Source organism: Cupressus sempervirens, chromosome 3 (genome assembly GCF_028749045.1).
Source record: "Cupressus sempervirens isolate cs-2001-9-10 chromosome 3, ASM2874904v1, whole genome shotgun sequence".
NCBI lineage: Eukaryota > Viridiplantae > Streptophyta > Pinopsida > Cupressales > Cupressaceae > Cupressus > Cupressus sempervirens.
Window position 1 is genome coordinate 388,720,484 of NC_143120.1, and position 15,717 is coordinate 388,736,200.

The following is a 15,717-nucleotide window of genomic DNA, read 5'->3' on the forward strand; positions in this document are numbered from 1 at the left end:
TTATATTTTCTTTGTTATAAATACTCAAGTTCGACCTTATCAGAATCCAATAGTTTTTTCCTCCCGTCAAAACTTCCCTATCAAATCTATACCTTCTTGGAAAAAAATTACATATTTGTGAAGAGAATTCTCTCCTCTAAAGATAAATTTATTTTTTTATTTTTTTTGATATGATTTACTATTTTTTTCCTTTTTTGAGGGAATATCTTCTAAAATGTTAAAATATCAACTTATAATATTTTGAAATCATAACATATTATAACTAATCAAAACCCTCAAAAATTTATATAATGATGATATTGAATCTGAGATCTATAAAAATGTATTTTTAGTTTTTGAAAAAAATTGAGTTTTGATAGAGAAATTAAATTTGACCAAAACAAGTTTTGGTATCATAAACGGTGACACAAATCTGTGCTTTTACCCTTTATGAACAAGTTATATCAAATAGTCAAAAATAAATATTAATGTAAAATTAATAATAAATATATTTAAAATTAAAAATTAAAAATATTTAATAAATTGTGTAATTAATATTGATTAGACATGTTGTGTGAGGTGGAAGATAAAATAATTGAAAAAATAAAATTTTATCAACTTGTCACAAATGTGGAAAAGATAAAGTTATAATTAATACATTCATTAATGTAAGATGAAGTTGTTAAAAAATATTTGTATTTTTTTTTGAAGAAAATTAATTTTCTCCCCCTACCAAAAATAGTCTTGAATTTGATTGATTGGTTAGTGTTAATGTCATATTTGGAGTGACATGAATGCATAAGTATTCTTTGATGAGGGACTACTAATTATTTTTATTTTTATTTACTCTTAATTTGAAGATAGCAATACAACGATGGTGAACAAAATTAGTTGCCCACCTCAACTCTGGTCATAACTCTGGTCATAAGAACCACCGTCTCCGCCAAATAACAGGCGATATACGCATTCGACATACGTATATTTTTACTCTAGGTTGCTATTTCTCTGCGCTAATAACTGTACACTGTAATCCTTAAGTCATGTTGATTGCTTTGGTGTTAATAGTGGTCGCCAACGCTCAGTTGTGTGCTTATGGAAGACAAATTGTGGATATAAGTCATGCATTCAGGGATGATATGCCAGTGTCCGAGTCTGCGGAGGGGTTAGGAAATCCCCTGAAACTCATTGCGAGTATGAAGAATGGGTCCGATTACAATTTCTCAGAGATGAAGTTGATAGTTCACACCGGCACTCATGTTGACTCCCCTGCTCATTTCTATCAGGAGTATTATGAAGCTGGCTTGGATGTCGATACCCTCGATCTCTATCTTCTCAACGGTAAATTTACTGCTAATGGATATTGCTACTTTCTGAACTAGCCACCCTTGGCAAATGGGTTTTGTGAATTCTCTCTGCAGTAACATTAAAAAACTGGGAGCTGGCTGCTTTGTCATATTATAAAGAGTCAAGTTGGGATAACTGTGCCATTTCAACACTAGCCCACAGTCCTAAAGACAAGTGAAGAGTTCTTTTATCTATTATATGCTCCTCTGCATGACCATGTACTGACTTAAACTTGCTGGTTTTTGCTGTAAAGTAGAACTCATCTAATACTTTCTTTTAAAAAAAAGTGTTTCAATCAGGTTAAAATTATATGCCATGCTTGATTATTTCTAGTTATTGCAAAATTAAAAGTTGGCATTGGAAGAATACACGGCCTATGTAATTCGATTCCCTTATTGGCATCTATTCAATTTGATTGAATGAATGGAAAATTTCATTATGTTCACAAGACCAGACAGTGAATGAAAGACAAATTTAAAAGCAGCATCACTTTGCACGTGCACACCCTTCTGGGTGCTGCCCCAGCTATTCCTAATTCTCCGCTATTTCTTTTGGAAGCTTGGATATTCTTCTGTAAATTTTGATCTAAAAGCTCCTCTTCAAATAAGGTGGTCAAGGAGTCAGCTCTCAAGATGGTGTAATTGATCTGGATATCTGTTTAAGGTAGGCACTGTATGACATAGTACCATTCTGTTAAGTAGGAGATATTTTTCCATAGCAAGTCAAATTGTGGTATTACTATCAGTACTCAACTGTGTAGTTTTTGAGTCAAACTCATTGACCCATATTTCATGGGTAGTGGTTCACAAGAAACCATATTACATGAAAACGAATAGAACACTTAACACTCATTGCAGGAATGGAACACTTAGCACCATTCTGTTGCTACGAATCCACAGTGTGAAAATAACATATTGTATTTGTTCAATCGTTTTTGGATGTTGTCCTTTTCTAGTCTCTCATCTAAGATGATGCGGGATAGTCCTTAGGTGGGTTATTAGAATTTTTTTATTTTATGTTTTTCCACTCTCGTATATTTTTTTGCTTGTGGTCACATGTGGGAATGAATTTTGTAACATGGTGTTTTCTCATTCTCTTCAATTGTTTTGTGCACATGATTGCATTGATGCTTTCTGCTACATATCTTTTGATTTGTTTATTGCTGTTTGGGGTCTTGCATGCCATTGTTCCATTCACCCATCCAGTAGGTACTTGTTTCACCTTTGTACTCTTTCTTTTGCTTATGTTTTCCTCCACTATTGTTTTGGGCTAACATTGAGACTATATGTTGTTTATCATTTTTCAGTTACTTAGCAACTGGATTAAAGTTAATGCCTCTTATAGGAAGCCATTTGCATTGGATAATACGATCTTAATGGAACTGAAGCTTTAGTTTTGAAATTTCTTGTGATTAAACACTTTTACAACCTCTCTATTGGTCTCCATTTTGTTTAGCTGTGCTGTTGCTCCAGACTTCACACTAATGAAGAACCACTAGTGTGAGAAGCAGCCAAAATAGGTTCTGCATGGTTTTCCAAACTCGTAGATGTGTGCTTGTGGATCTATTTTGTTGCAAGTATATATATCTTTCTAACTTCCTTGTAATCTTTTTGTCTTAAAGGCCTCCTAATTGAGTTAGTTGTTAAGATCTGGACCAAGTTACTTTTATTCATCCATCTCTTGCAATGACTTCAATTATGAAGTAAACTTGCTTCTTTTTTCACTGCAAAGTGAAGGTCATAACCTTGATTTTTTTGGTGTTTACTTATATCCCTACCCTTTAATATAACAATTCCAGAGTTCTCAAGTGCTCTCGAATGCCATGTGCTGTTTTTGCCATTAAGATCAGGTCATCTGCATATAAGAGCAGATTTATTATATAACTGGCTAGGCATACACCTCTCATCAAACAAAGTGGGTGATAATGAACATATTTGCTTGACACTCTTATCACTCTTGAAGCATTTTGATAATCCTTTTCTCGTTCTGACTTTGTCTTGGTCTTGATCTTAGAGCCTATGAACCATTTCCTTGTACCTCTCTAGAATTCCCAACTCTTCGATTTTCCTCCGAATTTTGCATTAATGCATATTGTTGAAAGCTTTCTTAAATTGAAAATAATAAAAAAAAAACGTCTTCTCCTTGTTTATTAGATACTTTTTCGGTCAAGTGGCTAACAGTAATGTAATGATTAATTGTTGAGTGTTTTGGTTTTAAACCTATTTGTCCTTTCACTCTCTTTCCTTCCTTTTCTTGCCCAATTGCTAATTTGTGTTCTGCTATAGTCCCAGAAAGGTTTTCAAACAGCATGTTAATCATTATACTACAATAATTTGATGCAAAATTGGCATCTTCAATTTTGAGGAGAGGAATGACAACACTAGCCGTCCAATTTTCTGGAAAATCATTTTGAATGACCCCATTAAATATGCATTTGATGTACACTTTGCATGGTTCTTCTTTCCTAGGATTTGAAGTAGTAACAGACGTGAAAAACATGTCAGTACTTTCATTTTAAATGTATGTAGGAACTATGTCATGTTTTTTTGAGTTGCTTGCTTGTTTTTCGATAATCCAGTCAATCTTGGGTTGAATGAGGAGATGTATGGAAATCTGTGTAATTGGAAATTATATCTAAAAATTGATGTTTTTCCACATTTTTTCCTTAAGGTAGCATGATTCCTTCATCTTATGGGAATCTACTTCTATCAAAATGGATGTAATAATCTTGAAAATCATATTACGATTTATATCCTATTCAACATGTTGGGGTTGTTGTATAGGGTCACTCCTCTTACCCATTTGATCTTTGACATTTCACTAAGCTCATATGTAAAATGGGCTTTATTGATGCACCTAACTCTAGTGGTAAGTGCCAACCTAGTAAGAAACTAAGAATTTTAAATCAATGCAATGGATGCTCTCCATTGATCCCATATCTAGATCTTTCCAAACAAAAAGAACGGGATTCCTTAACCTTCTAGGCCTCTAGGTGTCTTTGAATGATAATAATCTGATGTTGGAATATTCTAGAACTGTAGGCTTGTTCAAATGAATATAGTGAATGTAACTACAAAAGCAAAGATATACAAGGTGGTATTTTTACTTGTGATATTTACAAGCACTGAGAAGCAATAAAAATAGAAGGAAAAATAATTAAACTTGATTTCTTCAAATTGAATAGATGACTATAGATTTTTAAATGTTTTAATAGGTGGCAATGATATTGATACCTAGACTCTATGTTTGTACAGGCAAGCATGTATTATTTACCTTAAATGGAGAAAGGATAAAGGCCCCTAAATGAATATATGCATATGGGAAAATTTATTATACTAGGTTTATTTAACCCAATAACAAAGACCATTTTGTTGAGGTTAGCAACAACAAGGAAAAGTAGTATGTGCAAAAGATCTTTACAAATTCTTGGAAATACTCTTGCAAAAGGGTAAACAAGTCAAAGTGGGAAGAAAATTCCTGCCTCTATGGACGAGGACCTAGACATGGAGAAAGAAATTAGAGAGCTTGAAGAAGGAAAATTATCAAGCCATCGCAATCTCCATTTTTTTTCATGGTAGACAAACATTCTAAACAAAAGAGAGGGAAGAAAAGAATGGTGATAAATTACAAACCTTTGAATCCAATTACTGAACCGTTTTCTTATATCGTTAATGAGAAATCATATTTATTACAAAAAGTTGCTAATTCTTGGCATTTTTCCCAATTGTTTGTGAATTAGGTTTATACGAATTAGAGTAAAAGAACATGATCAATACAGAAATGCATTCAATTGTCCTTTCAAACATTATGACTAGATTGCTATTCCTCTAGGTTTGATGAATGTATTGACCTATTAACACAAGAACATAGATAGAATCTTCAACGGAACTTAGGTTCTTTATTATTTTTACCAGTGACATTCTTATTTGTAGTCAAATACTTGTAATGTTTTGAATTGGAAAATGACTTTCAAATAAACCTTGTATAGTATCCTAGACCTCTAGACAGACTCCAATGTCATTCCTCTAAAACCCTAATCAATCTTGAACTTCCCTGGTGTCTTTGGCGTACGGTCTCTAGCTTCATAGGTGTTACTAATGTAATTGGCGGACAGATCCTTGGGTGATAGAACCTCAACAAACAAAACCCTAGTGACAGAATGAACCCTGATAGGTAGAACCTCGACGGTAGAATTCTGATGGGCAAAACCCCGATGGGCAAAACCCCAACAACATAACCCTGACGGATAAAACCTTGACGGGTTGCATTTGGATGTCGTATAGTGATATGGGACAATGGCTTATAGAGATGACAATTTTGGGGTTTCACAGTGGACGATCAAATGGAAACTTGGTTATTACTATACACACACACACACACACACACATATATATATAATCGCTAGAAATGCCAAACATAGAGGTGAACACCAAACACAAAGATATATGCAATATGTTGCCGAAAAACGGAGGTATCTTCACAGATAATGATAGTGCTTTGATTTGCCAAATCCAAGCAAAGGGAAACAAGCAAAGTAGGGTAGGCCAAAATCCTACCAAATTTGCAATAGCCAAATAAGGATGGTCTTTCACTTCCGAAATGCTTCAAGAAACAGAACTCCCACTGAAATTCGCAAGACAATAAAAATAATTCAAGTCACATACCTAAAACATCCTATCACCAGTCATAAATACCCCTCGGAGGAAAACTTCAAAGTTGTACAACAAGTGCCGACACAACAAAAAACACCTACAACCCAAAGATAAAGATGGGTTTGAGATATACGTAAATCAATTGGGACCCCAAATTCAAATTTTATTAATTTGGAACCCCATATTTATTATTTATAGTAATTAATTAAAAGTCCTTTTATTATATAATTTAAATTCTTGGACCAATTAAACTAATTAATTTAATTTAATTATTACATTAAAATTTGGGAGCATCACAAATCCTTGTTGCCCAAAGATTGCTTGTCCTCAAGCAATCTACTATCTAATCAACAACATTACTTTTGGATCCCAAATCAAATGCATAGGCGAAACATGTGAGTTGACATCAAACATCCGTTGCAACACATAGTCATCCAACTTCTGTTGCACGCACTTTGATATCAGCATTGTCCCGACCTTCACTAGGACCCCAATGATGCCAGTCAATAAAACCCTTCATGTCATCATGTTCAACAATCTTTTCGAGTATGGCCACAAACAGAGATGCTAATGTTGATAGGAACTTTAGCCACAAGCACTACCACAACCACAAACACAACCTCCATGATGGACATAGGTTCGATGACAGATAAAGCTTGCTGCAAATAAGGAAGGACACCATACTCAACGAGTGGAAGGCTTGGCTCATGAAACGGAATAGTGGCAGAGCTTATGTCACCTTGATCTATCCATGATGTCTTGGCAAGATCCATGAAAGCAACCTCTTAATTTTTAGGTGTTTTCCCCAAGTAGGTGTGGTAGCAAGATTTAGCAAATCCCCCTAGAGCAACACTCTCATCATGCCTTCATCCTCCTCACGTAATGCATCACCCTTATTGCCGTCATGCACTTTCTTCCACTTGTGCAAACAAAATATCAGTTTTTCTTCACAATGCTTGAATATGTTATTGACCAATCTACATGTTGCCATAGAAGGGACAAATTCTAGATTATAAACAACCCACAACATGGATATGATAGGTTGGGATATTTCATCCATCTCTTCAATGCATGAAATTATAAGGTTCTCCATAGCAATTAAAGCCTTAGTATCATGACACTCCTTGATTATGACCAAGAAGTGATGAAACATATCATGGATCAAGTCTTGAAACTTGAGATCTAAGAGGAGGTAACTTATTTTGACATTTGCACAATTCTCGAATACTATAGATCTCTTGCCAAAAGGATCACCATTGATGTTATCAAGGCTTTGAAAACTGCCAACGATCAAATGCAATATCTCTATCATGGTGTTATCATCATACGGTGCTCTAGGAGTCAAGATTCTTAAGATCTCATTGAGCCATGCTACAGTTGCCTATTTCATTTCCTTGTCACAGTGTCTCAATAGCCTAGGTTAACTTAAGGCATTCTTAATCGTAGAAAGGATCCTTTGTATAAATCTTGAAGGTAATTGGTCCACCTTACATAAACATACATCCAATATATCTAATGGAAGATCAACACCTTCACTGAGTTCTTTGCCAATCTTTCACATTGCCTTCAACCACCATTCTCCATTGCTGTTGGGTGCCATAGTGTGATCCATATCCCAAAATCTCTCAATCATCCCAATAGGCTAGTATTATAACCAACTTTGATACTACTGTAATGTTCCAGACTAGCGATTGACCTTTAGATAAACCCTGTATAGTATCAACGGACTCCAATGTCGTTCCTCCAAAACCCTAACCAATCTTGACAACTTCCTTGTTGTCTTTGGTGTACAATCTTTAGCTTCATAGTTGCTAGCAACATATTTGGAAGATAAGAGCTCGATAGCTAGAGCCTCGGTGGCCAGAACCCTGGTGAATAGAACCTCAGTGGACACCACTGAGACGATCAAAACCTTGGGGGACAGATCCTCAATGGACAAAACTCAGATGGACTAAACCTCGACGACAGAACGAACCTTGGCAGACAAAACCTCAGCGAGATATATTTGGATGTTGTACGTGATATGGGACAATGGTGTACAAAGATATGTTGGGTTTTTGCTATGGATGATCAAATGGAAATTTGGTTAAGACCAAACACACAAATATATATATATATATAAAATTGGTAGAAGTGCCCAACTCAAAGGTGAATGCCAAACACAGAGGTATATACAAATATGTTGCAAAAACACAATGGTATCTTGATAGATAAAGATGGTGTTTGGATTTTCCAGATCTAAGCAAAGTCAGACAAGTGGAATAGGGTTGGCCAAAATCCTACCGAAACTACAATAGCCAAATAGGGAAGGTCTTTTGCTTTCAAAATAGTGCAACAAGTAAAACGTCCACTAGAATTTGCAGAACAATAAAAATAATTCAACTCGCATACCTAAAACATCCACACGTCGGTCATAAATGCCTTGTTGGAGGAAAACTCTGGAGGTGAACAACAAGTGCCAACATGACAACAATCACCTACAACCCAAAAATAAAGATGGGTGTGAGATATACATAAATCAACTAGATCCCCAAATTCAATTTTTATTAATTTGGGCCTCCATATTTATTAACTAAAGTAATTAATCAAAGGTCCTTTTATTTTATTATTTAAAATTTGAGACCAATTAATTATTTAATTAAATTAAATTATTACATTAAAATTTCGGAACATCACAATGTTAGATGACCTTTATAGTCATCTTAAATATTCCATTCTATTCTAAAGCAAACGACTCTAGTATTATATTATCTATTAATAAAATCAAATGGTATAGTAATAGTTGGAAGTTTTTGGAAATGGTTGTCAATAATGGTATCTTTGAGGTTCAAACTCACACAAAGGACAAGGTCTTAATTTTTAATTGTTTGTTGAATAAGAAGAAGCTTCAAGCCTTTTTTGGATATTTTAAACTATGTCAGTAGTTTCTACCCTGGATCAGGATATGATCATGAGCTTCTCCAGCAGTTACTAAAGAAAACAAATTTGTCTGAATTGAAGATTACATGGTCAACAGAATCAAAGAAAAGTAAACTGCCAATTCTTCATGTACTTATCATAAAAGAATTCTTCATGTACCTATCATAAAAGAATTCATTTTATATATGATCATGAGCTTCTCCAGCAGTTATTAAAGAAGGAAAAAATTGTCTGGATTGAAGATTACATGAATGCTGTTGACAGAATCAAAGAAAAGTAAACTGCGAATTCTTTATGTACCTACCATTTCAGATTTCATTTTATACATGATCATGAGCTTTTCCAGAAGTTATTAAACAAGAACAAGTTTGTCTGGATTGAAGATTTCATGAACTCCATCAACAGAATCAGAGAAAAGTAAACTGCCAATTCTTCATGCACAAACTGTTTCAGAATTCATTTTATATATTGATCCATCTGATTATTCTTGGGATGGTATTTTGTTCTTTGTAAAAGATAATAAATAATTTGTTGTTGTAGAATATGCTATTAGAGTCTTTGACCCTTTGGTGATGATGTCCAAAAAATGGAGCTCATCCAATAAAGAAATCTATGGTGCTAAAAAATTCTCAAAAGATTTGCTCTAAAACTAATGCGATTAAAGCATTGATCAAGACTGATTGCACAAGATTCTTAACTTTCAAAGAAAAAGCGCATGGGAAAAAAATGGCAAATGAAAACAGGTAAGTCGGCAAGACTACTACTACTGCTTCGAATACACTATTGAACATATTCACGGAAAAGATAATATTGTTGCTGATTGGTTAATTTTCCATACACAATGATGAATACTCCGAGCTCTTCTAGATTAAATCTAGGATTTAATTGTTAAAGGATAATTGACATCAATTTCAACTATATCAATGTATTTATCTAAATGCAAATTTTGTGCATGCCATATCTCCTAGGTGTACTCCATGTTCTATATCACCGGCAGAAAGCTTAGAAATCATGGATGTATCGCACCAAATTATTTTGGAGATAGTAGAGGAGAATTCAATATTGTGAGACTATAAATATAAATGTCCTATCTTATAGTGATAGATTTGGTTTGAGGACTGTATTTTGAATGGAAAATAACCATGTCAGCCGACTGATTGTTGTCGGTGTTTCTGTAGCTGACGGGATGATTGTCGTCGATGTTTCTATAGCCGATGGGATGATTGTCGTCAGGGTTTTTGTATTTTGTAGCCGACGGGCAAATAGTTTGTAGCCGACATAATGTTTGTGACCGACGGACTCCTTCGGGAAGGTTCAGCGGATAGTATTTATATCCCGCCTGGGATCATTGTAAATCATTAATGATTCATCATTCATCTTATGAAGCATAATGTAATGTCTGGCATATGCGAATATAATCTAAAGAGTTCTGCTGTTCGTGTTCATTATCTATGTGCATTTCTTAATTAACCTATGCGGTAAACATTTGGCGCCGTTGCCTTATGAACGTGGAAGGTGGGAGGAATGAAGATTAATGCCAAATCAGCTTAACAAGGATCGAAATAAGGCCAAGGGAAAAGATGGAATCCGTACTGCACAAGAACATTTAATTCTGGCACAGTAGGTAGACCGCCGAAGGAGATTCCAAAAGATTACAGATGGAAACAGGAGTGCGGAGGCATTGTTGGAGGAGACTCGACAACGGGTGGAATTGGTGGAAGAAGCACGGGAGGAGTTTTTGAATTTGTGTTCGCCGAGGGAAGAGAATCCAGACGCAAGAGCATCGACTCGCACAGCTCGGAGTGCCGACGGAGCAAGAGCGTGGAGTGAACTCTTTGTCTAGGATATACTTCTGCAGGGGACAACTTTAGAACACCCTTCTTCACCAAGGTTCGCAATTGTTGAGTCTGTCGGTGTGGGAAAACAGTCCGCCGGTGTGGGAGAATAGTCCGTCGGTGTGGGAGACTAATCCGCCGGTGTGGGAGTGCAGTCCGCAAGGGACCAATCTGCCGGTGTGGGAGTGCAGACTGCCGGTGTCGGAGACTAGTCCGCCGGTGTGGGAGTGCAAACCGCCGGTGTGGGAGGACTGAGCAACGCCTGTTTACAGAAACCAATCATGATGGCAGGACCAAAAGAGAAACTGCCGAAGTTTGATGTAGATGGTACAACCGATCCCATCCGACACTACAAAACATGTGAAACGATCTGGAGTGCAAATGGCATAACTGATGAAGACAACTAGATGAGACAATTTTCGGCAACCCTACGAGGTGTGGCAATTGATTGGTTTACTAGTACAGATCCACAAAAGCTAGACAGTTGGAATAACATCAAAAAGGAGTTTCTGGCCGAATTTCAACTGTTGTGTGACGATAATGAAATTGTCGCAAAAATCTTCAATATCAAGTAGGGGAAGAACAAAACTGTCCACATTTATGCTAGGAAATTGAAAGATTTGATAAACAAAATGGAAAATATGCCGACGGACGGACTTCAGAAAAGGTGGTTCGTGGAAGGCCTACGCCCTAACCTGCGGAAGAAAATGAAAATTGTGCTGCCGTCGTCATACACGGAAGCCTATAACAGAGCATTGAATCTCGAAAGTGAGCACAAGACAAAGAAGAAGAAGAAGACTAGTTCCTCTGATTCTGATGACGACGAGCCTTCCGGCGAAGATAGCAACGACGATGGAGGTAGTAGCAAGAAGGTCCGCGCCCTGCAAAAGGACATGATCCGAATGGAGTTTAAAAACATGCAGAAGGAACCAAAAAGCAGTGAGCTGTGGTGCACAGAGTGTAAGACCGACGGTCATACTAAAGGATCCTGTCCAAAGAATCAATTCTACGATATTTGTCAAATCATGGGCCATTCGACAAAGGAGTGCCCCTTTAACATGAAGACAAAAGAATCTCTGCAGGTGCTTCTTACGCAGGAGGCTTCCCCGTCGGGTAGTAGCGGAAACATGAATACCACTGGTGCTACATCCGAAGGATACAGGAATAATCGGCGTGGACAGAACAACAACAATAACAATAACAATACGAGCAGAAGCCGGATCCAGTATGATGCAAATGGACGGCCGATTGTTCAGTGCCGCGCATGTAACTTGTGGGGGCATTTTGCACGAGAGTGTCCAATGGCGAATACACCTCAACTATTGTGCCGATGGTGCGGACCCGACAATCACGACAACTCAAAGTGTCCAAAATCTGGAGTGAACTTGATCACTGTCAGGACGGATGAGGAAGAAGTTCTGGCAATTACGCGGAAACAAGCAAAAGAATACCCGGACCCTGTCGAAGAAAAGAGAAAATTCGTGAAAGCACGGGCGGAGGTGGAAAAAGTATCCCAACCGGCAACACCTCAGGATACCGCCGGCACTTCAGCGAGGAATTCTGCGGAACAAAACATAGTACGGAAAATTTTGTAGATGGAGGTACCAGTAAGGATAAATGATTTACTTCTCACCATGCCTCAACTCCGATCTGCTCTATCAAATATTACGCCAGTTCCCAAGTCACCGAAAGAATCAAGTCAAGTGAAGGAAAAGTCACCGGGAGAACCAAGTCGAGGGAAGGAAAAGGAGATTGCTGTAGGCGGAGAAGATCAGATGTTGCTGGCGCTGACATTCAGACGGCACCTCGCAGTCGTTGAGATGGGGATCCTTGGACATGTTCTCACGGACACAATAGTTGACAGAGGGTCCGACGTAAATGTATTGCCGGAAGAAACCTGGAGGAAACTTGGATAGTCGACATTGTGGCCTCCAAGATTTCAGCTGCTGACAGCCGATCAACATGGCATTAAACCGTCGAGTATTCTCATGGCACAGCCGGTAACCATTGGCACTCAGCTGTTCCCAGAGTAACGAGAATCGCCATAAAATCGCCTGAATCGGCAATTAGATTCAGCAATGGCAATTTTTTTGGAGTCGGAAATCGCCATTGCCGATTTCTTCAAGTGATTCAGGTGATTCAGGCAAAAAATCGCATGAATCGCCTGGAAAAATCGGCAGGAATCGCCTGCGGCCAATAAAGTATAGAGTTGTAAAATTTTAAAAAATTGCTTGGTTTTTTTACTTTGTTTTTGACCATTTCTCTTTGTTATAACTCTAAAGGGCCTTCTATTTATTTAACATGAGTAGAAGAGAGGAAAAGTGAGAGAGAAGAAGAGAAAAGAAAAGCCATAGGTTTCTAACCGGCAAGAAGAAAGAGCACAAAAAAGATCAGCAATCCATTTGGGGAGGCCATCAATTGCATTGGGAGCATTAGGGAGCCAATCTCAACACTCCTCAACTCATTTGCAAGAGGTAAGTGCTCTTTTTTTTTTTGCATGTTAGTGTATTATGCATTTTTTGTTAAATTTTTATAGTTTTCAAGATTTTTAGTTTAGATCTTGAATGTTCTTTATGTTTACTAAGTTGCAAACTAGGGTTTGTTGTTTTGTAGCTTTTATTAGCTTCAAACTTTGATATTTTACATATAAATTTTTATTGCAGCAGCCTTTGCTTTCATTTTTTGCAAATTCGCAATGGGTAGAAAAGATGAATGTTGGAAATATAACGAAGAGTTTCCTGGAAGAACCAAATATCAAACAAAATGTATTTTTTGTAAAGAAAAAATAACTTCTGGGGGTATTTATAGATTGAAATACCACATTGTTGCTATACCTGGACACGATGTTACAATTTGCACTCACCAAACTCCTGAGGCAAAACGCACTTGCTTAATGGCATTAGAAAAAATTGAAAAAGACAAAGCCAATAGGAAAATGCAACTTGAAGGGTTAAGGGGTATTGGCTCCCATGTTCCCGCATCCGCATCTGCAGCCGCATCCACATCTGCATCTGCATCAGCTTCTGCATCTGTAGGTTGTGTTGGAGAGGGTTCTTCTAGGCCTCCTTTTTATCCTAGTTCTTCTGCTTGTGCTAGTGCTAGTCGGTCACATACTGAGACAGAGTCCCACACCAACCTATTGCAGCCTAGAGTGCGGAAAAACAGAATGGATAGTTACTTTGTGCCCCGCACTACTCCTGGTTCCCAACCCACACTTGAGGGCATGGGTTTGAACAAGGAAATTCATGATGCTGCCAGAAAGGAGATATGCAAATTTTGGTACTTTTGCAACATTCCATTTATGCAGCTAGGTAATTGATTCTTTTTTCGTTGTTTTCTTTAAAGTTAAAATTAAAAGTAAAAGTAAAACTTTAATTATATTTACTTGTTTTATAATTTGAGTCTTTGACATCTAAATTTTTATTTGTGACAGGGCTCCTTATTGGCAGAACATGATAGACGCGGTTGCTATTTGTGGTCCGGGGTTTAAAGCCCCAACTGAGGCTGAGTTGAGCGGATACCTCTTGGATGAGATGGTAGAGGACATGAGGGCTGAGCTTGAGGAGAACCGAAAGGAGTGGATTGCAAAGGGTTGCACCATCATGACTGATGGTTGGACAGATAGGAGGAATAGGACACTCCTCAATTTTCTTGTATCCTGTGGAGGTAATTGATCATTCTACTTTCCTACATACATAATTGTAAATTTTGATTTGTTGAATGCTAATTTGTTGATGATCCATTTAATTTTAATATTCTAATTCGTTGTTTTGTTACTTGTAGGATATACCATGTTCATCAAATCCATTGATGCTTCCGCACATGTAAAAAATGCCACATACTTATGTGAGGCTATTGAGGAAGTCATAGCAGAGGTGGGAGAACAAAATGTGATCCAGGTGGTGACGGATAATGCAGCAAGTTATGTTGCTGCAGGTAAACTTTTAACTTTTCAAGTTTTGAAAATAAATTTATTTGAATTTTGAAATTTGAATTTCTAATTGACTTAAAATTGTTGTAGGTAAACTTTTGATGGAGAGGTACCCCACCATATTTTGGTCCCCTTGTGCGGCACATTGCATTGACCTCATGTTGGAGGAAATTGGCAAACTTGAGTTTGTCAAGTCATGTGTGGAAAGGGCAAAAAACATATGCAAATTCATTTATAATCATTCATTTGTCCTTAGCACAATGAGGAAGTACACAGAAGGCAAAGAGTTAGCTCGCCCAGGTATCACGAGGTTTGCCTCGAATTTCATCACCTTGCAGTCCTTGTTGACATCAAGGGATGAATTGAGGAGCATGTTTGTTGGGCGGGAGTGGATTTCCTCTTCCTATGCTACGACCACTGTAGGGATAGATGTGGCGGATTGCATATTTGATGAGGATGGTTTTTGGAAACCCGCTAGAGAAATCCTGCAGGTAAATTTATTGCAATTTAACATTTAGTATTTTACTTTTACTTTAAGTTATATTATTTTATATTTAAGTTTTGACTCAAGTTTTTTGTTTTACTTTATATGTAGGTCACTGAACCCCTTGTAGCTTTGCTACGAACTGCTGATGGGGAGAAGCCCTTTATGGGCTACATTTATGAGGGCATGGATAGGGCCAAGGAGGCCATCAGAGCCCAATATGCAGGAGTGCAGGAGAGGTATGGCCCTATTTGGGACATCATCGATAGGAGATGGCAGAATCAGCTCCATCGACCCATCCATGCAGCAGCTTACTTTCTGAATCCGGCATATCGTTTCCGTCCTGAGTTCAAGGCGGATGCGGAGGTTCTCACTGGCTTATACACAGTGATTCAGAGGTTGAGTAGCGATGAAGATAGCGCTGCTGCGATTGTTGAGCTAGACCAGTTCAACAATAAAGAGGGGCCACTTTTCTCTAGCAGGATGGCCATAAATGCTCAGACAACACTACAGCCAGGTAAAAATTAAATAATATATTCAATGTTCATGAATCTAGATTCTAATCTTAAAGTT

At 37.3% G+C, this 15,717-nt stretch overlaps 2 protein-coding genes across 4 annotated transcripts in view; both read left to right on the plus strand.

Moving 5' to 3' along the window:
- Nucleotides 1–808: 808 nt before the first annotated feature.
- Nucleotides 809–15,717, plus strand: part of LOC149566645 (cyclase-like protein 3) — a 176,227-nt gene continuing 161,318 nt past the window's right edge. Inside the window, exon 1 of one of the 2 annotated variants that reach the window (XM_089819948.1) lies at nt 809–1,317. In XM_089819948.1, coding sequence (XP_089676074.1) covers nt 1,020–1,317 — 298 coding nt within the window. In that variant the 5' untranslated portion in view covers nt 809–1,019. The remainder of the gene's footprint in view (nt 1,318–15,717) is intronic. The other variant, XM_089819949.1, reaches the window with a different exon arrangement.
- Nucleotides 10,971–13,489, plus strand: LOC149566646 (uncharacterized). Of its 2 annotated transcripts, none has more exons than XM_089819946.1 (2): nt 10,971–13,203; nt 13,393–13,489. In XM_089819946.1, exon 1 carries the CDS (start codon nt 11,362–11,364, stop codon nt 12,322–12,324), a length of 963 nt encoding a protein of 320 aa, XP_089676072.1. In that variant the 5' UTR covers nt 10,971–11,361; the 3' UTR covers nt 12,325–13,203; nt 13,393–13,489. The 2 variants fall into 2 exon arrangements, with proteins under 2 accessions (XP_089676072.1, XP_089676073.1); XM_089819947.1 differs by having other exon boundaries at nt 13,396–13,478.